Source organism: Asterias rubens, unplaced genomic scaffold, assembly GCF_902459465.1.
Source record: "Asterias rubens unplaced genomic scaffold, eAstRub1.3, whole genome shotgun sequence".
Lineage (NCBI taxonomy): Eukaryota > Metazoa > Echinodermata > Asteroidea > Forcipulatida > Asteriidae > Asterias > Asterias rubens.
Genome location: NW_022985696.1, coordinates 506,527 through 532,568, shown reverse-complemented (window position 1 = coordinate 532,568; position 26,042 = coordinate 506,527). Strand labels below are relative to the sequence as shown.

Below are 26,042 nucleotides of genomic sequence, written 5' to 3'. Positions count from 1 at the left end.
TTCATAATGAGCCGTTTCTCGCAATGTTTTATACCATCAACCTCTCTCCATTACTCGTCACCAAATGGGGTTTTATGCTAATGACTATTTTGGGTTTGAAGGGTTAACACATTAAGGACACAATGTACATTAACAATACACATTGTGAAACAGGCTTGCATGTGTTGCCAAATATCACAGATGTTCTTAAAGGCCATCAAATATGCCATAACAAAAGTAACAGGTACTGGGTATAGAAAGAAACAGTTTAAAGCCATTTGACACTTCCGGTAAACAGTATTGTCCAAAGGCCCACACTTCGTGTATCACAACCTAATTATATGATAACAAACCTGTGAAAATTTAGTCTCAATCGGTCATCGGAGTCAGGAGAAAATAAAGGGAAAACCCACCCTTGTTTCCGCACGTTTCGCCGTGTCATGACATGTGTTTAAAATAAATCCGTAATTCTCGCTGTCGAGAATTGATAATTTTGTTTAATGTTTCTAAAAAGTAAAGCATTTCATGGAATAATATTTCAAGAGAAGTCTTTCACTATTACCTTCTGTAAACTCTGTAAGTTATTTGTAAATAATATGCTTATAAAATAAATCTTTAGGGTATTTACAATATTTACAACATAATCAAGGTATAAACTGAAATGATGGCTTCCGGACTTTCGGGTCGCCAGTAACTATTGGTTGTATTAGCTCACAACATCAAATAAACTTATAAATAATATGCTTTACAGAATGGTTCTTGTACTCCTCGCACAACAGTTACAATAAATAAATTAATGTATAATCGTCTTTTTTTTGTGCGTCACTTCTCAACTTATAGGCAACGTAAAACAAATAAATAATCTATGAATCGGGTTCTGCCAATCTGGCCCCAAGCCTTAAGTTTCAACACTGGAACTGGAACAACTTAAGCTTTCATCAATTAACAATGTTCAAAATAATCGTTGCGTCGTTAAAAACCTTCACCGGCGGCGGACCTCCGTCTTGCGGGTGAATCCCAATTAGCGCCACACTCTGTGTCCCTGCCGTGGTCGTCCTTGCGATCCAGACTTGGGGTACGGTGAGAGGGGTAGCTGATTCCAGGGGTTAATTGGTCATCTATAAACGAAATTAACCAAACTGTCTAATACTGGGTTTTCCCTATCAAAAGCACATCAGATAAATACATTCTTGATACAACATCATTTCGTTAACCACTTCAAACACTTTCGTTGATGTTTTTCATCACGTCTAAACTTAAAGGTTTTTGAGGGAAATTATCCCTATCACTGAAACTGTTAGCACGACAAATTAATTGACTAAATCATCAAACACTTGAATCATATTAATAAACCAGTTCATCATCGTACCCTTGTAAAACTTCGTAGCCGTTTCGACATTTCCAAGTAAATAATACACTTATCAAAACACATTTTAGTTCTCAACTTTCGTTAAAACTACTCAACTTACGGTAATTAATTGGAGAGGAGTCTTCTGGCGTCACACTGCCGTTGCTGTAGAGATTGGTCAACTCTGACGTACACGAAGGTGGCTCTCGGCCATAACTTTGGCTGACCGGCCCAATACCGATACGGTGGCTGTATCCACTCGCCTGCTGGTTTGGTCGGCAACCCTAACATTCACATTCAACACGTCCTCTCTCCTCAAGCTCACATTGCTTTTTAATTTTACAACACATTCTCACACTCCACATTAACGTTCCTTTATCCAACTGTTTCAATGCAAAAATACAAAGGCATTTGCCAAAAAGGGAAGGGGGGGGTTCTTAATTACCATGACCATAGTTAACTAAGGGTGGCACGCAAAGTGTGCCTACATAACATAGCTTAACAGGGCGTTTCCCGCGCAGTCGACGCGTATGACGTGACAGAAATGCGGCACTGCGCGAAATATTTACAAACCGCAGGTTTGAGGAATTTACACTATGTCAGATCGAGAAAAGTAACAATAAAACAATTAAAAACAAATTATCGACAATCGACTCTGACAAATAGTACAATAATTATAGTACAAATTGCAGCCGATGAACGACCAGTGAACATCATAAATCGACTTGAACGGAAACAGAAGGCATGGTCCGATTTTATTAATGGGTGCGTTCGATAAGCTTCCCTGGTCGACCTATAGCCTTTAGTCAAGGCGCACGCGGCACACCGGATGGCACGCACAACCCCAAAAATGTAACGCACGAAAAAAGACTATCGCCGCAAACGGCGAAGCAAGCACCTTTACCAACTCGTTTTGGGGCCTTATGTTTTTCTTTACATTTGCCAACGATTTTGGTGGGAGAAAATGTAATGCATAATGCATTAGCGTGGTGAGTTGCTGGCCAATAAGAAGATACAATTATTTGCATGACGACACAAAAACGTTCGATGCAAATTCGTTACATTTTCTCTCACCAAACTCGTTGGCAAATGTAAAGAAAAACATAAGGCCCCCAAAACGAGTTAGTAAAGGCGCTTCGCGGCTTCGCCGCTCACTGTGATAGTCTTTTTTCGTGCGTTACATTTTTGGGGCTGTGCGTGCTATCCGGTGTGCCGCGTGCACCTTGACTAAAGGCTAGGGTCCACCCCGCGGTGCTCACTCGGGTGAGCCCCTGACAAGAGCTAACCGAACGATCACACTCGCCCTCTCGTGGTGACGTCATGCACCTCGGGCCACCCCAAGTGACCCACTCCACAAGCAGGGCACTGTGGGCTGACCCAGGTGGCGATTGTTTTTTCCCAAACGACATTGCAATATTGTTTTCCCTTTTCCATCCAAATTGGCTCTTTCCGTCAAAATTACGTCATAATGAAAATTAATTGGCCTGATTTGAATGGCAAACCACAGATGTAGTCGAGACAATAACAATTTACACGGAAGTTGAGTAAATAATGACAAACAGGACAACATCTAGGAATATGGTGAAGCAAGGCTTTCGTTCCCGTACCTACGGACAGACAAAAAACGAACAAACAATCAAACACACCAACAGACTATCACAACAGTAATTTACTTTTTTTTTTTAACATGTACATGTATGGGTACAAAGACAAAACAACATCCGGAAAATATATCATAACTTTTCGTTCTTAACTGAGAATTAAGACCTGCTTTTAATTTATTAATTAACCCATTTTTATGGGTAAAAATCACATATTAATATTCTTTATCCCCGATGCAAATTTAACATCTATTGCTTTTAATTTGTTTGCGAAAGTAAGTACAGATTTTAGTGAATCACTGAGACTATTCCAATGCAGTACCACGTTGGACAAGACTATTTCTAAATAATCATGCTCCTTATGTGAATCAATTAATGCTATTAATTTTATAAAATTGCGGCGGACATTGTCAGTAGCACAGTACAATGGGGACTTTTAGGCGCTAGGTGGCAGCAGACTTACCAGGTAATTTTCCGTGGTTTGCGTAGTTCTGAGCATGCGCACATTACCGAGAACAATGCATTTTACCTATAGTAAAGTCTGCCGACACCAAGCGTCCTGAAATTCCCCATTCGCTATCCCGACTAGCCATAATTTTCTATAGTGAAAAATAATGTCTATTTTGGGTTTGCTAGTTTGTGGGGGCGGGTGGGGGGTCATGTTTTTTTTGTTTTTTTTGTTTTTTTTTAAGGGGTGGGCCTAAAGAGGCTACCTGCAGGTAAAGCCACCATTGTTTACAGACGATATGACCCGTGACATCACATGTTTACAGAGCCACAAACAGAGACTGGACTTCCTGCAGGCACATTTTGTACACAGCCTCTTATTATGGAGATTGCACTGTCTAATGTTTTGGCATGATGAAAGGGGGCGGGCACATCTCAAAACTGGTCCAGCTTTTACTCATGCATAACTCTTGGATTTATGGGGAAAGTATGACACAAATATTTAAACTTTCCCATCGGACCATATTGCCTGCCTGCCTGCCAGAATACCTAATACCAGAAATTCACATGGTCTATACTGAAAAATAATAATTAATTATGATAGAAATCATTGTGAAAAGGGAGTGTCGCGCCCTGACTCACCACCATCGAGTGGTGGAATAAAAATGTTTAGTGCGCCCTCACTCGACATAGTGATGAAAGCCTGACCTTTCACATTGTTTTTGTTTTGTATGAGAAACAACACACACTGCCCATCACACACCAACAACCCAGCAAGAAGACCAACAGTAGCAAACTCAAGAGAGGTAAATCTGATACAATTATTATGTGTCGTTTTCTGTTAATGGTAGTCAGGTAGTTGTAGTTTTTCGTAAAGCATGAATGGGATGGACCACAGATTGACAATGAATGAATTGAGATTGCATACAATCCAATCCAAGGCCAAAGTTTGTCTCCTGCCGGATAAATACGGACGGTCGCACTCATGCACTCATGCACTAACCGACAGCTCACGACCCCTCCCTAGCCCCACTTGTGTGGCCAAGGATAGCTGAATCCTTAGCCTCACGTCCACATCATTTCCTCATGCAGCTAAGAAATAAAAAAATTCTGGCGCCTTATCTACGAGCCACCCGGCAGTATAAACCAGCTGAGCGTGTTCACCTAACTCTTAGCTTGCTTGTGTGTATTGAAAGGGAAACAAATACAAATTTTAAAAGAAAATGTTAACGATAACTTTGCTACCTTTCGCCGACTCTAATTTCATCGATTCGTGCACGGCGCAGCCATCTTGGACAATGGCGTCATCGGCCTGCCGAGCTGTGGGCCCGTGAGGGCACGAATACAAATCACAGCTGTTTTATGTGAATAAGCTTGGGTACTTTTCGTGAACTACGTAGCACGTGCGCGTAAAAAGTACACAAGCTTAAAAGTTCAAGTACATGAGCTTGTGCGCCCAACATGCAAAGCCAGCTGGTCTTAAACAGCTCTAGCTGTATCTTTATCAGCTGTTTAAACACCACCATGTGACATGCTCTCAACCAACAGGAGTAGCGAAACTGTCTGGGGTATTTATGAATGCACTTTAACAGATCATTTGTACATAGTCAAGTCAACCGTTAAAGGCAGTGGACACTATTGGTAATCACTCAAAATATTTATAAGCATAAAACCTTACTTGATAACAAGTAATGGGGAGAGGTTGATAGTATAAAACACTGTGAGAAATGGCTCCCTCTGAAGTAACGTAGTTTTCGAGAAAGAAGTAATTTTCCACGAATTTGATTTCGAAACCTCAAAATTAGATGAGGTCTCGAAATCAACCATCTGAAAGCACACAACTTCGTGTGACAAGGTTATTTTTTCTTTCATTATTATCTCGCAACTTTGACGACCAATTGAGCTGAAATTTTTCACAGGTTTGTTATTTTATGCATATGTTGAGATACACCAGGTGAGAAGACTGGTTTTGACAATTACCAAGTGTCCGCTGTCTTTAAAATGCACAAGAGTCATATGCACCTAAATCACTTAAAAACTTCTAAAAAAAAATTATTTTTAATTGTAAATTGAGTGTTTTTTTACCCCGAGTTTAGTAACGAATGGAAATATCCGCCTTGTTGTCTTTAGGAAAATAGAACGCTCCGGGGATCAGTTTTAATCGTAGCACTCGAAGCAGTCAATATTTGTATACTATCAATAGCTCCCCATTCCTCGTAACCAAGTATATTTTTATGCTAATAATTATTTTGACCAATAGTGTCCACTACATTTTAATGCAGTACTACTTGTTACTTGTGTTCTTAAAAAGCAAATTAGAACTTTTTTGTTTCTTTCCAGCAGAATGGATGCCCCCAACACTCACATGAGTATTTGACGACGAAGACTGTTTTCAAAACTTAATTCACTGCTGCATGTTTCACCTTGTCTTCAATTATGTCGTCAGAGGAAAGGGAACAAATTTGTCGCCTTGTTGGTAAGTAACCAAACAGGAACAAAACTTGCTGAATCTGACCGCCACTTCTTAATTTGGAAATGTACTGTAAAATTGTCATGACATTGTTTTACTCATTTCTTATAAACTTTACCACCTCAGCAACTAATTTTGTAAGGTTCAGTTTCTACTATCATTATCTTCAAACGATGTAAGTTTAAAGGCAGTGGACACTATTGGTAATTGCTCAAAATAGTTATCAGCATAAAACCTTTTGGTAACAAGTAATGGGGAGAGATTGATAGTATAAAACTTGGTGAGAATTGGCTCCCTCTGAAGTAACATAGTTTTCGAGAAAGAGGTAATTTGATTTTGAGACCTCAGATTTAGAATTTAAGGTTCTGAAATCAAGCATCTGAAAGCACACAACTTCGTGTGACAAGGGTGTTTTTTCTTTCATTGTTATCTCGCAACTTCAACGAACGATTGAGCTCAAATTTTCACAGGTTTGTTATTATATGCATCATGTTTAGATACACTAACTGTGAAGGCTAGTCTTTGACAATTACCAATAGTGTCCACTGTCCATTGTCTTCATGGTCTTTAATGTTAATCTTTGGACATTGTGTTTTGTGTTACAAAAACTACCCCAATCCTTAAGTATAGAAAGGTTTGCGGTAACACCATGTAATGACTACACTATCTCTAATGAGTTGGGGTGGTTCTGAAAAGAACCGTTGGTTTCAACTCAACGTTTTGATCAGTATCAACTCGGCGTTTTGATTTGTGGCGTGTCATGGCCGAGCGGTTAAGAGCACTGGATTCAAGCTCTGGTGTTTGATCAGCGGAGTGTGGGTTCGAGTCCCGGTCATGACACTTGCTACATAAAATTGGGAAGGTAGCGCTTTCTGCTCTACCGGCCAGGCTTCGGACTGATGATACCCAAGCCTACATCCGTATCGTCTGTAAAACGGGTAACCCTGTTTCAGCCCTAGGAGTACTAGGTGGCATAGGCCTCTGGACAAAAATAATTGTAGCCCACACAAGTGGTCTTCAGGCCTTGTGTGTCTGGCTACTTGCATAAAAAAATAAAATAAAAAAAACTTTCCATATCGTATTTTCACCATGCAAAGTTTCAAATCTTACCAATCCTTTAATAACGGCCAAATATTATTTATTAGTCCACCAGGCAAGACGACTCAGGGACAAAGGTGCAGATGGTTCGTGCAGCAGCCCCTTCGTAAAGATGACTAGCGGCAGAGAGCGGTTCATCACATCGGTCGCTGACAAGTCTCCAAACCCAAAATGGAATGAAGATTGTGAATTGTAAGAGCTTTATAGCGGTCCTACTACTTGCCGTCAACTCATTTTCGTGCCGTCAACTCATTAAATATACATCAAAAATTTATAAACGGCACATGGTAGTGTTAAGTCTGGGCTAAGCTACATATTTCTTATGGTTTGTTAATAAAATTTAATTTACAAAAACAATTTTGTTTTGATAATGTAGTGATCCACCCTAAACCAACTGCAAAGCGCGAGCAAATTACTAAGCGCGAGCGTGTGCGCGGTTGGTTTGGAATGAAGAATATTGTGATTTAGAAGATAATTAATAACAGTACCAATCATTGACATCTTGGGCCAAGACTAATCCTTATGCAGGAAAGCGCCCCCAGTTGCCATGTTGTGCAAGCTCTGTGAAAAAGCAAGATGTAAAGCTCTCACAATTATTATTGATATTAATATTAAAGGAACATTACCGAATTGGTAAGAAACAAAAATCGTGAAGATCACAGATATGAACTTATACGGTCTACTGATGATGATACATGTAGTTGAAAACATCCCTTGAAATATTTCTGTCTGAAATGTCATATTTGAAGAGAAATAAATAATCTAACTTCGCGTTTGGAGTTTATCGCTCATGGAGCTTTTTATTCGTTTTTATTTTGGCATTGATGCAATGCAAAATTTGTAATCAGTTCTTCACTATTCTCTCGTGACCCAGATGGCCGATCGATATCAAATTTCTACAGGTTTTTCAGTTTATATATACAATGGATTACATAAAGTGCTTACACTGCAAGCAAATGTTTTGTTAGCAAAAACCAATTCAATAATGTTCCTTTAAACATGTTAAAGGCAGTGGACACTATTGGTAATTGTCAAAGACTAGCCTTCACAGTTGGTGTATCTCAACATATGCATAAAATAACCTTCTTAAAGGCAGTGGACACTATTGGTAATTGTCAAAGACTAGCCTTCACAGTTAGTGTATCTCAACATATGCATAAAATAACCTTCTTAAAGGCAGTGGACACTATTGGTAATTGTCAAAGACTAGCCTTCACAGTTGGTGTATCTCAACATACAACACAAGCATAAAATAACAAACTTGTGAAAATTTGAGCTCAATTAGTCATCGAACTTCCAAGATAATAATGAAAGAAAAAAACACCCTTGTCACACGAAGTTGTGTGCGTTTAGATGGTTGATTTCGAGACCTCAATTTCTAAATACAGTGTATGAGGTCTCGAAATCAAATTTGTGGAAAATTACGTCTTTCTCTATAACTATGGCACTTCACACAATGTTTTATACCATCAACTTCTCCCCATAAGGTTTTATGCCAATAATTATTTCGAGTTATTACCAGTAGTGTCCACTGCCTTTGTACAAACTTATTCAGTATGTTTTTTTTTCCTACATTTTCTTTTTTTGGCAGTAATATTACAAAAGGAAACCCAAGCGTGGAGCTCTTGGTTTGTCATCGAGGAAAGCTATTGGACGATTTCCTCGGCATGGTAACAATTCATCCAATGAGTGAGCAGGGAAAGCAATCCATCAGTAGGAAGTAAGTATGGGCCTTTACGAAACCCTGGCCTCGGCTTTTGATTCGGCTCAGGCTAGCTTGGCCCCGCGGTTGTCTTGACAATTGCGCTTGGTTTGCGTATGTGCTGAGGGGTTCAGACGAGAGAACTGAGTCTGAAGCCGAATCCAAAGGCGAAGACGAGAATTCAAAAAGGGCCTATGAAAGTTTAAACACGACTATTCCCATCATGGAGAGGGGCAAAATATGCATGTCGTTAACCATAATGTACATGTACATATACACATATGAAACCTTGTGTACTTGTATGATTGCACACAGGGTGCGTTCGTTTAGCTTCCCTTGGTTGACCCTGGACTGCCCCTGGTGTGTTTGAATAGCTTTGACGTCATTCAAGGGGCTCACCCGGGTCAGCCCCCAGGCCACTGTTTGTGGAGCGGGTCACTTGGGGGCTGGCCTCAGGTGCATGATGTCACTACGAGAGCGCTGAGTGATCGCTTGTTTAGTTCTTGTCAGGGGCTCACCCGAGTGAGCACCGCGGGCTAGACCCAGCTAAACGAACGCACCCACATATTAATTATTGATGTTTATGTCTGGTTTACCATGTATGAAGCCAGTCAGGCCCGTGATGGTCGCGCGATGGAAATCGCTGAGGGCCTATAAACTGTGTGTTTTTATGATCGCGTGTCAAGATTTCCATCGGGACCATCGCGCAACTGACTATAACTCGTCCGTAACCCTAACCCTGTTTCTGTACATGTAAGTGAAGAATTCCAGTGATGTATTCGTGAAATAATTCAACCATGTTGAGGCCATTTTAAGGCACTGGACACCGTTAGTAATTGTCAAAGCCCAGTCTTCTCACTTGGTGTGTCTCAACATTACACAAAATAAAAAACCTGTAAAAATTTTGAACTCAAATTGTCTGAAGTTGCGAGGTATCAATGGAGGAAAAACACCCTTGTCACACAAAGTTGAGTGCTTTCAGATGCTTGATTTCGTGACATAAAAATCAAATTCTGAGGTCTCAAAATCAAATTCAAATATTTTAGTGAAAAATTACTTCTTTCTCTAAAACTACATTACTTCAGAGGAAGCTGTTTCTCACAATGTTGTATACTACGTATCAACAGCTCTTCATTGATCGGTAAACAGTATTGTCCAAGGCCCACACTTCGTGTTTCCGAACTTATATATAAAATAACAAACCTGTGAAAATTTAGGCTCAATTGGCCATTGGAGTCGGGAGAAAAAAATGGAAAACCCACCCTTGTTTCCGCCATTTCGCCGTGTCATGACATGTGTTTAAAATAAATCCGTAATTCTCGATATCGAGAATCGTTATTGTTTTAATGTTTTCTCAAAAAGTAAAGCATTTCATGGAATAATATTTCAAGAGAAGTCTTTCACCATACCTTCTGTAAATCCTGTAAGTTATTTGTAAATCTGTGAACTTTTTTTTTTTTTTTCTGTTCTGAAAGTGTCCAATGGCTTTAACAAGTAATTTCGTCTGCTTACAGTGATTACAAATACACTGTAGTGTCCAGTGACATTAAGCAATCACTCTATATCAATCTTCAAGCCTTCATGTTTCTTTTACATTATGACTAAATTAATTACTTATTCAAAATGTCCACAGAATTACATTTAACTTACAAGGTTTGAAGATAATGATAGAAAGCTTCCCTTTAAATATTACTTACTGAGGTGCTGTAGTTTTTGAGAAATGAGTAAAACAAAATAATTGTTGTCTCAGTGAGAGGAAAATTATTTTAGCATGTTAAAACGTATTAACCAGTTTTGATATTATAAACATAACATATCATAATACATAAAATATCATAATACGATTTTACATGCTAAAACTGAGACAAAGAGACATTTTCTCATTTTATAAAAAACTACAGCACCTCAGTAAGGAATAATTTATGGGAAGCTTTCTACTATCATTATCTTCAAACTGTGTAAGTTTAAAGACAGTGGACACTATTGGAAATTGTCAAAGACCAGTCTTCTCACTTGGTGTATCTAAACATATGCATAAAATAACAAACCTGTGAACATTTGAGCTCAATCGGTCGTCGAAGTTGCAAGATATGAATGAAAGAAAAAACACCCTTGTCACACAAAGTTATGTGCTTTCAGATGCTTGATTTCAAGACCTCAAATTCTAAACTTTAGGTCTCGAAATCAAATTCGTGGAAAATTACTTCTTTCTCGAAAACTATGTCACTTCATAGGGAGCCGTTTCTCACAACGTTTTATACTATCAACCTCTCCCCATTTACTCATCACCAAGTAAGGTTTTGTGCTAATAATTATTTTGAGTAATAATCAATAGTGTCCACTGCCTTTAATGTAAATCTGTGGACATTGTGTTTTGTGTTAAAGAAAAGTACATACATGTAGACCCTTTGGCTAAAGTCTCTTGTTTTCTCTCAAGGTGGTACAAACTGCAGCACCGGCCAAACAAAACAAAGAAAGATGTCAAAGATCGCGGCGAGATAGATGTCTCAGTTGAAGTGCTCGATAATAACTTGGAATATCTTTGTTTGGATGATGTGTCGGAGGTCATAGGTCATTCAGTCAGGGCCAAGAGGTCATCAACATTGCCTGTCATGTCACCAGGTAATTGCATGTACTATGGCTTTTGTTTTAGTTTTTAAAAAGTGAATAAATGAATGGTGACGAGTTCTTAAACGGCTGTTTGGAACTGGCAGAGTCGTCGTAGTTTAAAACATTGTGAGAAACGGCTCTCTCTAAAGCTACATAGTTTTCGAGAAAGAAGAAATTTTCCATGAATTTGATTTCAAGACCTCAGAATTAGATTTTGAGGTCTCAAAATCAAGCATCTGAAAGTACACAACTTCGGGTGACAAGGGTGTTTTTTTCTTTCATCTCGCAACTTCGAAGACCAATTCAATTTAAATTTTCACAGGTTCGTTATTTTGTGCATGTTGAGTGAGAAGATTGGTCTTTGACAATTATCAAAGGTGTCCAGTGCCTTTAATGATATTAGCTGATGAGAGTGAAATGGGTGATTAAAAGAGATTTTGGTGAAAGGCACTGGACACTATTGGTAATTGTCGAAGACCAGTCTCTCACTTGGTGTATCCCGACATAAGCTTAAAATAACAAGCCTGTGAAAATTTTGGCTCAATTATTCATCAAAGTTGCGAGAAAATGATGAAACAAAAAACACCCTTGTTGAACGAATGTGTGTGTTTTCAGATTGAAATAAAAGACTTCTGGCTAGAAGTCTTTTAATTTCTCACTAAAATTTTTAGTGAGAAATTACCTCTTTTTAAAAAATCTACGCCACTTCAGAAGGAGCCGTTTCTCATAATATTTTGTACTATCAACATCTCTCCATTACTCGTTACCAAGTAAGTTTTTATGACAATATTTGTTTTGAGTAATTACCAAACTATACCTTTCCTTTAAAGCCATTGGACACTTGCGGAACAGATTTTTTTTTTTTTTTTACAGATTTACAAATAACTTACAGGGTTTACAGAAGGTAATGGTGAAAGACTTCGCTTGAAATATTATTCCATGAAATGCTTTACTTTTTGAGAAAACATTAAACAATATCAATTCTCTATAGCGAGAATTACCGATTTATTGTTAACACATGTCATAACACGGCGAAAAGTGCGAAAACAAGGGTGGGTTTTCCCGTTATTTTTTCCCGACTCCGATGACCGATTGAGCCTAAATTTTCACAGGTTTGTCATTTTATATAGAAGTTGTGATACACGATGTGTGGGCCTTGAACAATACTGTTTACCGAAAGTGTCCAATGGCCTTAAGGAGAAATTTTTGTTTGCCACTCAGGAGGTATGAGAAGTAAATTGACGATGTCTCGCATTAAAAACTACATTGCACCCCACCGAGACGGAGGTCCACCGTCAGACTTTATGGTACCGGAGAGAGTGAAGTCCATCTCCAACGACAGTGGGAAGGTAACGGTATCAATTATCATAGATTACCCAAACAGGTCCTTGCCATTTGATTGGAGGATTGTCCTTCACGTGATGCCAAATATCATTACTATTGCATGTTGTTTTTGACAACCATCACAACGTTTTTGACAAAGGGGTAATTTCTCACTAAAATAGTTGAATTGAAATTTACACTGCAGCTGAGTCTCAATTTCAAAACCATAAAGTTTCACATAAGAACTAGAGGGTCCACTGGCCTAGATACGTGGCTCGGTGTGTAGCCAATTTGTAAGTGGACATAATAGCATCACTTAAAGGTAACATAAAACACACACCAACTGGTACTTTGTATTCAACGCGCGTACAACGTTGTTACGAAATGGCGTGAGTTTCTCATTGCGGTCCCGTTGCGTTTGTGCACGCAGCATCATCATTGCGCCCTCTAGTTCTTATATTTAAAGGGTCTATATACTTTTTGTAGGACAAAAAGCACAATGTCCACAGATTTACATTAAACTCACACAGTTTGAAGAAATTGATAGTAGAAAGCTTCCCTGAAAATATTATTTGCTGAGGTGCTGTAGTTGTTGAGAAATAAAACTGATGTAATGAACATAATTTTCGTCTTTGTGATCATGAGACGAAAATTATTTTTTGCCTATAAAAACGTATTTTCTTCTAATTGTTTTACGCGATTCTCAAAAACTACAGCACCTCGTCAAGTTGTCTTATGAGGAACGCTTTGAACTATCATTATCTTCAAACGGTGTAAGTTTCATGTAAACCGGTGGACATTGTGTTTGTGTCACAAAAAGTACCCAAATCCTTTAACTCTATGCTCAAAACATCAAATTCAGCGTTCTGTGTTTGCAGGCATCAGACTCCTTCACGTCGGACAGCCCTACCTCTGTCAGGAGAACGGCCTCCTTTAACGCTTCAGAGAACTTTGGTTCCGAAGAATCCATCGAGAGTACGGGGAAGAGCCGAAAGAAAGGATTGAGGAAAAAGATGAAGAATGCATTCGGTTCTTTGAAGCGAGAAAAGGTAAGAGTTTTGTTCCCTAGACCTTTATCTCAAGTACTCGGTTTGCGCGTGATAGGCAAGGAATGAGGTGCCGCATTCAGAAGCTATCGCTTTTGAAAAGTTACTCTGCGCTTACGTCGAGCATATTTTGGGTCCATTTTGGGTCCATATGTATAAACCGTATTGAATAACCCCTTTTTGCTATGAAAAGTCGTCATCTTGTAGGGCAAACGCGTACATCATCGAAACACGCAGCACACAACATTCCCAGTTTGATTTCTACGCCACATGCACGCACGCACACGTGCACAGGCGCCATCTTGTAGGTCAGATATGTGAATGGTGACGTCATATTCAATATAGTCTATGCCGAGAAGGCTCTATCAGCAAGAGTGATGTGACTTGTTCTGGTGACTACAAAGTGTATACAGTAGATTAGCCTCCAAAACTGTTATCGATTTCCTGTTTAATTTATACAGACTCCACACAAAGACACATCAGACAGTCCGTACAGCAGTGCTTCAAGTCTGCCTACAGAAGACCCTCAGCAGCAACTACCCTGTACCGACCCATCAGCCCAACGTTCGCCTTGTGATGAACCCTCACGCCCCCCGCCGCAACTACCCCAAGACGTGCCACGGCGGAACCGCATTGCGTCTACTTCAGACCTACATGCCACGCCCGTGGCAAGAGAGCCACGCCCTCTTTCTTACCCATTGAGGTCCATTTCGGAGGATCACATACCCCTGCAAGTCATGTTCTCACAGACGGACCCACAGAGGGCGGGGCATCATGGTGGAGGGGGCAGTCAGCAAGGGGCAGATTCAGGGCAATCCTCGACGGAAGGTTATCTATTTAATTTAATCCTTAAAGGCAATGGACACTTTTGGTATAACTGTTAGCATAAAAACTTACTTGGTATTGAGCAATGGAGAGCTGTTGGAAGTACAAAACATTGTGAGGAACTGCTCCCTCTGAAGTAATGTAGTTTTCCACGAATTGTATTTCGAGACCTCGGAATTAGATTTTGAGGTTCCAAAATCAAGTATCTGAAAGCACACACAGTTTGTCTCTGTGTTCTTTTTCTATGTTTTGGCCACAAAAACTCTGAAAGTATACATCCTTTCACTGAGTGGGTGTGTTTACATTGAAGTATGATTATGCATGATCCATTCAAGCCCAACATTTGGAAAAGGAATTACATGGAGATAACAGGTGTGAGTTGCCTGACGAAAATGATGTTTTACTTTAGCCTCTTTTTTGATGTAGCTTTTCTGTTACATGTACATGTACATGTATGTGGACCATTTTCAAGTGAAGTTTTGAATAAGCCATTTGCGTGTTAGGTTTTAATATCGGGTGCGTTCGTTTAGCTTCCCTGGGTCGACCCCGGTGTGTGGAGGTTTTTTTTCCAAGACAAACGTGTGCAGATAGTTACCCACGCTCGTCCTGGAAAAAAAAAACGCCACACACCGGGGTAGACCCAGGGGAGCTAAACGAACGCACCCATTGTCTGGTCGATGATGTGCTTTATCACAAGTCACTGCTTAAATTTGAATTCTTCAGACTAACAAGACAGTTGCTCATCTGGAGGTTGCTATACAGAAGCTTGCCCTGAACCATTTCAGATACAGTAGCAACTGTCTCTATAGTCTGAGTAATTCAAGTGTAAGGGCAGTACATTGTGACTAAAGCAAGTCATTGTACCAGACATTATTCAAATCTAACTCGCAAATGGTTGACTTATTAATTTTAGTTTTTACCCATACACCGATGTGTGTTAGCACTGTATACTCAGTACTTTCCAGAATGCTTGGGTTAAAAACCAAAATTAAAATGGCTGATTTCTTACATTTTTTGTTTTCAGATATAAAAATGCGACACTCGTTCAGAAGTGGTCTACCCTCACTTCGTAAAAGCAATGTCTGCGTAACCTTTGACCCCTCTGCTGTGGGCGGCTACGGAACAAGAGAGGACGCAGGTGAACAGCAGAAGCCGTTACCATCTCAGTATATGAACATGACAAAAGAGGTAATAATAATAACAATAAGGCCACATAAAAAAAGAAAAATTGATTCAAAACCCCCCTACCCCATTTTTTTTTTTTTTTTTTTTTTTTTTTTTTTTTAATCATGGAAAAACAACCTTTTCAAATGTACAGGTTTGAAAGAGTTTTAAAGTTCAGGTTTTTATCCATGTTGGCAAAGCAAGAACAATTCTTCAAATATTTACTTGAGCTACACTGTGCTTAGTTGTTTACAGAAAATGTCATTTAGGAGTTAAATTTGTTTGACAAAACTATTGAAAACATCAAAAACACACAAACCCTCTGTTTTATAGTGATTGTGATGATTTCGTTGTTCTTGATTTCATATTTTGGCATGTCAACAACACTTCAAAGTAAAAAAAAAACCTTCCTCCCTCTGCCATGCGCAAAATAAAAAGGACGATCAAAAAAAAAATGTGTATGTGGCCTAATAATGATATAGGTTTTTACTTAAACCGATGTGTTACTGTTAGCACTGTATGCTCAGTACTTTCCCTAGTCCTGTACCCATAAACCGATGTGTTACTGTTAGCACTGTATGCTCAGTACTTTCCCTAGTCCTGTACCCATAAACCGATGTGTTACTGTTAGCACTGTATGCTCAGTACTTTCCCTAGTCCTGTACCCATAAACCGATGTGTTACTGTTAGCACTGTATGCTCAGTACTTTCCCTAGTCCTGTACCCATAAACCGATGTGTTACTGTTAGCACTGTATGCTCAGTACTTTCCCTAGTCCTGTACCCATAAACCGATGTGTTACTGTTAGCACTGTATGCTCAGTACTTTCCCTAGTCCTGTACCCATAAACCGATGTGTTACTGTTAGCACTGTATGCTCAGTACTTTCCCTAGTCCTGTACCCATAAACCGATGTGTTACTGTTAGCACTGTATACTCAGTACTTTCCCTAGTCCTGTACCCATAAACCGATGTGTTACTGTTAGCACTGTATGCTCAGTACTTTCCCGAGTCCTGTACCCATAAACCGATGTGTTACTGTTAGCACTGTATGCTCAGTACTTTCCCTAGTCCTGTACCCATAAACCGATGTGTTACTGTTAGCACTGTATGCTCAGTACTTTCCCTAGTCCTGTACCCATAAACCGATGTGTTACTGTTAGCACTGTATGCTCAGTACTTTCCCTAGTCCTGTACCCATAAACCGATGTGTTACTGTTAGCACTGTATGCTCAGTACTTTCCCTAGTCCTGTACCCATAAACCGATGTGTTACTGTTAGCACTGTATGCTCAGTACTTTCCCTAGTCCTGTACCCATAAACCGATGTGTTACTGTTAGCACTGTATGCTCAGTACTTTCCCTAGTCCTGTACCCATAAACCGATGTGTTACTGTTAGCACTGTATGCTCAGTACTTTCCCTAGTCCTGTACCCATAAACCGATGTGTTACTGTTAGCACTGTATACTCAGTACTTTCCCTAGTCCTGTACCCATAAACCGATGTGTTACTGTTAGCACTGTATGCTCAGTACTTTCCCTAGTCCTGTACCCATAAACCGATGTGTTACTGTTAGCACTGTATGCTCAGTACTTTCCCTAGTCCTGTACCCATAAACCGATGTGTTACTGTTAGCACTGTATGCTCAGTACTTTCCCTAGTCCTGTACCCATAAACCGATGTGTTACTGTTAGCACTGTATGCTCAGTACTTTCCCGAGTCCTGTACCCATAAACCGATGTGTTACTGTTAGCACTGTATGCTCAGTACTTTCCCTAGTCCTGTACCCATAAACCGATGTGTTACTGTTAGCACTGTATGCTCAGTACTTTCCCTAGTCCTGTACCCATAAACCGATGTGTTACTGTTAGCACTGTATGCTCAGTACTTTCCCTAGTCCTGTACCCATAAACCGATGTGTTACTGTTAGCACTGTATGCTCAGTACTTTCCCTAGTCCTGTACCCATAAACCGATGTGTTACTGTTAGCACTGTATGCTCAGTACTTTCCCTAGTCCTGTACCCATAAACCGATGTGTTACTGTTAGCACTGTATGCTCAGTACTTTCCCTAGTCCTGTACCCATAAACCGATGTGTTACTGTTAGCACTGTATACTCAGTACTTTCCCTAGTCCTGTACCCATAAACCGATGTGTTACTGTTAGCACTGTATGCTCAGTACTTTCCCTAGTCCTGTGAAAATAATATCACAGACATGTTACTCGGGTGGGATTTGAACCCACGACTCTTGCAATTCTAGAGCAGTGTCTTACCAACTAGACTACCAAGGTTTCCCGGTAGCTAAAGGCAGTTCTCATCCTATGTTAGGGCAGTAGAATAGAGCAAGACAGTTCTCTAAGAACAAGCTCTACCTGGCAAGTAGATACACACATGGTGTTACCGCAAACCAAATATAAAGCAAGACAGTTCTCTAAGAACAAGCTCTACCTGGCAAGTAGATACACACATGGTGTTACCCATTACTGCAAACCAAATATACAATAATACTAAGCATTTACATGTACATAGCGCCATCTATCTAGTAAAACTATTATGAGGCACTGGAGAAAAAAAAGAAACCGAAACAGAAAATTTTGTGCAAAGAAAAGGATCTAAAAAGTGCCTAATTAACGTGACTTACATAGGAAACAAATAGTTCTTCAGTTGTAACTTAAAGCCATTATACACTTTCGGTAAACAGTATTGTCCAAGTCCCACACTTCGTGTATCACAACTTACATATAAAATAACAAACCTGTGAAAATTTAGGCTCAATCGGTCATCGGAGTCGGAAGAAAATAACGGGAAAACCCACTCTTGTGTCCGCATGTTTCGCCGTGTCATGACATGTGTTTAAAATAAATCCGTAATTCTCGCTATCGAGAATTGATATTGTTTTAATGTTTTCTAAAAAAGTAAGGCATTTCATGGAATAACATTTCAAGAGAAATCTTTCACCATTACCTTCTGTAAACCCTGTAAATTATTTGTCAATCAGTGAACTTTTTTCTTTTTTTTCTGTACCGAAAGTGTATAATGGCTTTAAATGTGTCTAATCCTCTTACTGATACACCATCCAAAACCATTCAAAATTCACTAACGTTTACAACCCCATCGTTTTTGTACACACATGGCAGTAGCATTTGAGCAGGGTTGCTGATAAGCTGTACGACCACTCAAAACCATCTAGATGATTTTGAGCTGTGCATGCACTGTACGTGTGTGCATTACCGTAGCCGAATGGTTTCAGATGGTCAGCAAGCTGTCTAACCAGGCATGTGAGACTTCCTCTTTTCAGCTGATTTCCTTTTCTTTTTTTTTTTTTTGACTTTCCTCTTTTTTTCTTCGCTTTCTGTGTACAAAAGTATAGGAATAGTATCTTTTCCTCTTTTTATCTTGTCCAGTTTTCTCTTTTCCTCTTTTTTTCATGGATAGTTACTCACATGCCTGTGACACAGTGTATGGTAAACCTCGTAGCCAAGGACAGATTGGTCACCCCCACACTGCCTGATATCACTCAGTCATGACAAAGTGGGATCCTTGATGCACCACTTAAAACAATCCCCATAGGATTCTGTACCAGCTGCACCACCATTCAAAACCATTTGGGGAACCAACTGTGTGCACAGCTAGCTATCATACCATTCAATACCATTCACTTGAATGGTTTCAAATTGTGTATCAACTTGTTACAAAAAGGCACAGATTGAAGCTCTGTGAATGCCTATTGGTCGAGTACTCCAGAGGGTTGGTGCTGCATATGGAAAAGCCCTATTACCATAAGAGGTGTGTGTCCTCGGTGTCACAAGAAGACACTTGTTTGATGATCTCGTGGCCGAGCGGTTAAGAGCACCGGATTCAAGCGCTGCTGTTTGATCAGCAGAGTGTGGGTTCGAATTCCGGTCGTGATACTTGCTACATAAAATTGGGGAGGTAGTGCTTTCTGCTCTACCGGCCAGGCTTCGGACTGATGATACCCAAGCCTACACATGTACATCCGTACGGACTGTAAAAGGGGTAATGCTGTTTCAGCCCTAGGAGTAGGTGGCAATGGCCTCTGGACAAAAATAATTGTAGCCAACACCTTGAAGTGGCCTTCGGGCCTTGTGTGTCTGGCGACTTGCATAAAAAAAAAAAAATTAAAAAAATCTCAGGCTGCATTGAGGAATGTATTGTGAAACAAGTTCATTGAGATAGTCTGGTGCTCTTTTCCAGATTTCTGTTCTTATTTGACATTTAAGACCGAGCTGTGTTATAAAACATATATTGACTGGCATAATTGGTAAATAGTACAGTCTATTCCCCCGCAGGCCTGTGAGTGACCAGAAGAGGGGCCTATTTCCCTCGGCCTCGGGAAATAGGTCGTTCTTCTGGTCACTCAAAGTCCCTCGTGGGAATAGACTGTACTAGTTACCTCGTTGCAAGTCAAAATGTGTATACTAGTACCTTTTTGGGCTAGGGCAGTAGTACATGTAGACTAGTACATCTTTGGGCTAGGGCAGTAGTAATATACTTGTAGACTAGTGCCCCTTGGCTATGGCAGTATTAATATACAGTAGTACCTTTTGGGGCTAAGGCAGTAGTACATGTAGACTAGTACATCTTTGGGCTAGGGCAGTAGTAATATTGACTGGTACCTTATTGGGCTAGGTCAGTAGTAACATAGACTAGTACCTATTTGGGCTAGGGCAGTAGTAATACAGACTGCCTGTGTAGTAATCTTTTAGACTGCCATTGGGGCCATTAGTTACATACTTCATCTTTAGCAAGAATGTACAACTAAAGGCCAACAGTATGTACAAAAGAAAGCAAATAAACATCATCATCTCTTAATATTTCAGGCTCTCATTCGGCGGCTCCTACTTAAAGAGCAACTTCTACGAGATCGGCAAAGATACGTCCGAGAGCTTGAAGACTACACGGACAATCTTCTACTTAAAGTCATACTAGAGAGCCCCAGGCTGTTGGAGAGGGACTTTCACCCGATTAAAAAGTCTTAAAGGAACACAGTGTCTTGGATTGGTCGAGTTGGTCTTTGAAAAGCGTTTGTAACCGTTTGTTATGAAATGCATATGATTAGTAAGATATTTTAAAAGTAGAATATAATGATCCACACAAGTATCACTTACAATTTCGTGGTTTTCCATTTACCTCGCCTACAAACACGGTCGGCAATTTATGGGAGTCAAATTTTTTACTTGACTCCCATAAATGGTTGACCGTGTTACATGTAGTTCGCAAAGTAAAAGGAAAACTACGCAATTTCGAGGCAAATGTGTGTGGTTCATTGTATTCTACTTTTAAAACAACTTTCTGAACCATATGCACTTCATTACAAACGGTTATAAACACTTTTCAACTCGACGGATCCAAGGCAACGTGTTCCTTTAAGGACAGGGTAGGTTATTCTTTGTAACTCACAATCACACTGTCTCCTGATCATGACAAGTATGACAATAATTAATGAATATTCATAAATACCTACGACAGTTTGTCCATTCTGACAGGTCGAGAGGGCATCATGTGTGGGTGTTTGAACGGATGATATAACGCCAGTAAAAAGTGTTGAAACATGGGCGTGACACGCGAGCTTGCACCTCTGCTTATAAGACAGTTTCCTTATTCCTATTGGTGGAGAGCAACGGCTGCAACAGTTGTGCCACGTCATGCGATACGCACGACGCGCACATCAATCTCCTTATACATGTTATAAGGAGTTGTTTACCCGAAGGCCTTACCATTTCATGGATGGTGTCTTGAAAGAAATCATTGAACAGTTAAAATTTTTGCATTTATTTTACTGTTTGATAAAAAAGTGTTTATGTTTTTTTACCGAAAAGGTATTTATGAATGGTAATCAAAGTGTGTTGAATCGGTTTTCAACTAGTGGTTGAAACCCACCAAGGCCTGGTTCTTGATATTTTTACAGAGGCATCGGCTGGTTTAAAGCACTAGTTGAAAAACTCTTCACCACACACTGATTGATTCCCTTTATATATGAGGGTTTTATGAGTGCAATGGCAAAGGTGTGAATATGTTCATGAGTAGATGGAATGTTATATTCATCGAGAAGGAAACCATCTTTCAAAGAATGACTCAGTGCTACCACTACCTTTAATCTAACAGACAAAAGCCCGGTTCATACTTTCTGCAAAAGGAAATTTGGTGCAATTTTAATGTGAATTTGACGTCACAACTCTGTTTCCACTGCAATATTCGCTAGAGAGTTGAGCCCAAGTCAACTGCTGCGAATTATTTGTTGTGAATTTCTGATATCAACGTTCATATTGCATTCACATTTGCAGGAAGTATGAAGTACGTTATTGTTATTCCTGCCCATTCGAATGAAATGGACACTACTTTTTTTTTCCATTCCATTTTGTGTCCAGGGAAGTTTAGGATACACAAAGAGCTGAAGTTATTGATGTATTCATTATTTGTAATTGATTAATCCAAATGTATTCTCATTTTTATCTTGTGAGAGAAGGAAAGCATTATTTGCTTTTATTCAAGGAAAAGAATAGCTATGGGGGTCATTCGCAACAGTCAAGTTTAATAAAAAAACATAAAAAAAAAAAAGTTTTGACCCAAACAACTCAAAAATAATATCTTTGATGGCTCTTACAGTGTACACACTGATAAACAAAGTAGACCTCAAAATGGCCAGATATTTTAGACATTAAAGGTTTCCAACATCAGTGGTTTTCAATGGCTTTTTCCGGGTAATAAAGATTTTCTTTCTAAAAGTTTTTGTCTTGGCTATTTTTTTTTTTTTTTACATTTATTTATTTTGTCCTTCATGTACTTGACTGTTGTGAACAAGAATTTTGTTTTGAAAAAGAATTTTTTAATCGGTACTTTCTTTTGACCAACCCACCCGCAGTTTTGAAGAAAACAAAATCTATAGTATTTTTAAAAATATTGACAAACTGAATGGCCCCTTAGCTTTGTAAGCAAATTATAGGGTTCGTTCAACTAGCTTCCCTGGGTCGACCTTGGTCTGCCCCCGGTACTTTTCAATAGCTTTAACGTCATTCCAGGGGCTCACTCGGGTCAGCCCCAAGTGCCCTGCTTGTGAAGTGGGTCACTTGGGGCTGGCCCCAGGTGCATGACGTCACTACGAGAGGGCGAGTAATTGTTCGATTAGCTCTTGTCAGGGGCTCACCCGAGTGAGCACTGCGGGGGTCGACCAAGGGAAGCTTATCGAACGCATCCATAGTTAAAAACGTACCATCAATGGAAGAAGGTGCATTACTGCTGCATGTTTGTTATTTATATGAGCTCTATTATAAATGTGTTTTGAATATTATTTACCAGTGTACCTCGACAGATGTATGTACATTTATAAAATAAACTTACTGTTGGTGCTTTATTTTTCTGTTTATGCTTACAAAATGGAGTCTAAAAGACACTGGACACCTTTTTCGAAGACCAGTGTTCTCAATTGGTTTACCCAGCAGATGCATAATTTAACAAATCTGTGAAAATTTTCACTCGGTTGGAATTCGATGTTGCACAAGATTAATGAAAGAAAAACACGCCTGTTGCACAAATTTGTGTGCTTTCTTTTGCCTTATAAAAGGCTTCATGCCTGAAGTCTTTTAATATTTGAGAGTTAAATTACCTCTCTCTCTCTCAAAAACTACATTACATCGGAGGGGGCTGTTTCTCATAATGTTTTATATTATCAACAGCTCTCTATTGCTTGTTACCAAGTAAGTTTTTAAGTTTTCACAATTATTTTGAGTAATTACCAATAAGTGTCCAGGCGGCCGGTTTCACGAAACGCTAGGATTAATCCTAACTCGAGTTAGGACGAGCAACCCGTCCTAACTTAGGATGGGTTCAATGCGTCCTACATATTTGGATACAGAACTGAACCCGTCCTAAGTCCTAAGATTAATCCTAAGTTAGGAAGAGTTTGGTGAAATCGACGGCAGGGGTCGGTTTCGCAAAGAGTGTGGACTCTTCTTATCTCGAGTTTGGACGAGTAACTCGTCCTAACTTAGGATTAATCTTAAGGTCTGCATGCTACAGTGCAGGGTTGGGACTCATCCTAAGTCCTAAGATTAGTCTTAAGTTAGGAAGAGTTTGGTGAAATCGACGGCAGTACCTTTAAGGTCAATGTTGGATTGTTGGTGCTTAGTGAAATTGAGCCCAGAGCAAATCAGTGGAAGTTTCTTTCGCACTTATACATTTGAAAGTCATGTGCAGCATTGGTCCGTGTCAAAATGATAGTTGAAAGTTTGTAACTCAGAATGAAATATCATACCAATAACGATCATTCAAGGAAATATTCCAGTCATTATACCGTAAAGTGGTCAGGCAATAATATTTCAAATCTCCACCAAATTATTATTGCTTGTTTGATTGATTTTTTTTTTTTTTTTTTTGCATCACTAAAATTAAATAACAGTAAGTACTAATCGCAGTTTTTCATGCATTTTTATGCGGCTATCCTGGCTGCCATCAGTTTTTCATGCATTTTCATGCGGCTATCCTGGCTGCCATTTTCGATAGCAAAATGTACATAATGGAGTTGACTCCCAAAATGGCGGAAGTGATATATTCCCACTATAGACTATTTAATAAGACGTCACTGTTCAAATAATCTTCCTACATGATAGCAGTTGCGTGCTTGTGCCGAAGAATTCAAATGCGCACAGCATTCCCTTATAAGTAGTTGTTTACTCGAGGGCGGCGGAGGGTGTTACCATTTCATACACGTAGCTGGAGGGGTGTTGTGTAAAGAGAAATCTTTACACAATTATAACTTTTGCATTTATTTTACTTTTTGACCTAAAAGTATTGATGTTTTGACCTAAAAGGTATTTATGAATGGGAATCAAAGTGTGTTGAATCGGTTTTCAACTAGTGGTTTAAACCCGGCAAGGCCTGGTTCTTGATAATTTACCTTGACTTTGTCTCGGTAAAATTATCAAGAACCAGGCCCTTGTTGGGATTAAACCACTAGTTGAAAACCTCTTCACCACACATTGATTCCCTTAGTAATTACCAAGAACCAGGCCCTTGTTGGGATTAAACCACTAGTTGAAAACCTCTTCACCACACATTGATTCCCTTAGTAATTACCAAGAACCAGGCCCTCGTTGGGATTAAACCACTAGTTGAAAACCTCTTCACCACACATTGATTCCCTTAGTAATTACCAAGAACCAGGCCCTTGTTGGGATTAAACCACTAGTTGAAAACCTCTTCACCACACATTGATTCCCTTAGTAATTACCAAGAACCAGGCCCTCGTTGGGATTAAACCACTAGTTGAAAACCTCTTCACCACACATTGATTCCCTTAGTTATGATCAAGAACCAGGCCCTCGTTGGGATTAAACCACTAGTTGAAAACCTCTTCACCACACATTGATTCCCTTAGTAATTACCAAGAACCAGGCCCTCGTTGGGATTAAACCACTAGTTGAAAACCTCTTCACCACACATTGATTCCCTTAGTAATTACCAAGAACCAGGCCCTTGTTGGGATTAAACCACTAGTTGAAAACCTCTTCACCACACATTGATTCCCTTAGTAATTACCAAGAACCAGGCCCTTGTTGGGATTAAACCACTAGTTATTATTTAATATTGAATGTTGCTTAACAAATAACTGCCAAGAAAATAAAAGCAGGAAGCCAGTCACGAGTAGCACACATGATGTGCATTTTTTATCGGGATTCTCTATCGGTAAGCAAAACATGTTTTGTGCTAAGCTATTTTAATTGTGCTAAGCTAGCTCCTTGAAGTTGGGCAATCAAAATTCATAAACCATCCACAAAAGGTATTTTGACTAGCTTTAGTTTAACTGCCCATATATTTTGTTTACGTGTCAATGCTACTATAACCTTTCTGTGCTCAACTATAACCTCTCTGTATATTTTATCAACTTATTATTATCATTATCGTTATCGTTATCGTTATCGTTATCGTTATCGTTATCGTTATCGTTATCGTTATCGTTATCGTTATCGTTATCGTTATCGTTATCGTTATCGTTATCGTTATCGTTATCGTTATCGTTATCATTATCATTATCATTATCATTATCATTATCATTATTATTATTATTATTATTATTATTATTATTATTATTATTCTTATTATTGTTATTATGATATTTAACCACCTTTGTTTAACCCAGACTCATATGCTGGTGCATGTGCAATAATACAAATTTCTTGTGTTAACTTTTTACATGTATGGTGTGCATTGAGTTTGTGAAAATTATTGTGTCATATTTAATCATTATAATAATAATATTTAAAATTTATATTGCGCCCCTTACATACAAAATAATCAAAGGCGCAGAACACATGTTAAAAAGCACAGAGTGGAAGAAAAAGACAACAACAAAAGACTGGTCACCCGACCAGGCCAGTGCACAAACAGAAGTATTGGGATACCACCAAGCTAG

General features: G+C 39.3%; 1 protein-coding gene across 3 annotated transcripts; it reads left to right on the top strand.

Annotated features, from left to right (window-relative positions):
• The first annotated feature begins 4,111 nt into the window (after positions 1-4,111).
• LOC117305696 (rab11 family-interacting protein 2-like) lies at positions 4,112-20,664 on the top strand. Of its 3 annotated transcripts, none has more exons than XM_033790565.1 (10): positions 4,112-4,181; positions 5,716-5,851; positions 6,991-7,135; positions 8,535-8,663; positions 11,083-11,267; positions 12,480-12,604; positions 13,457-13,627; positions 14,086-14,452; positions 15,474-15,637; positions 20,455-20,664. In XM_033790565.1, exons 2-10 carry the CDS (start codon positions 5,812-5,814, stop codon positions 20,611-20,613), a joined length of 1,485 nt encoding a protein of 494 aa, XP_033646456.1. In that variant the 5' UTR covers positions 4,112-4,181; positions 5,716-5,811; the 3' UTR covers positions 20,614-20,664. The 3 variants fall into 3 exon arrangements, with proteins under 3 accessions (XP_033646456.1, XP_033646453.1, XP_033646455.1); XM_033790562.1 differs by having other exon boundaries at positions 12,477-12,604; XM_033790564.1 differs by having other exon boundaries at positions 4,125-4,181; positions 5,719-5,851; positions 12,477-12,604.
• The last annotated feature ends 5,378 nt before the right edge of the window (positions 20,665-26,042 follow it).

What these genes read in the sequence shown, in the direction of transcription:
- LOC117305696 (XM_033790562.1), top strand. Translation starts at nt 5,812, where the DNA reads ATGTCGTCAGAGGAAAGGGAACAAATTTGTCGCCTTGTTG. An exon ending in ACAAATTTGTCGCCTTGTTG is followed by an intron (nt 5,852 to 6,990) that starts GTAAGTAACCAA and finishes ATTATTTATTAG; the next exon opens with TCCACCAGGCAAGACGACTC. An exon ending in TCTCCAACGACAGTGGGAAG is followed by an intron (nt 12,605 to 13,456) that starts GTAACGGTATCA and finishes CTGTGTTTGCAG; the next exon opens with GCATCAGACTCCTTCACGTC.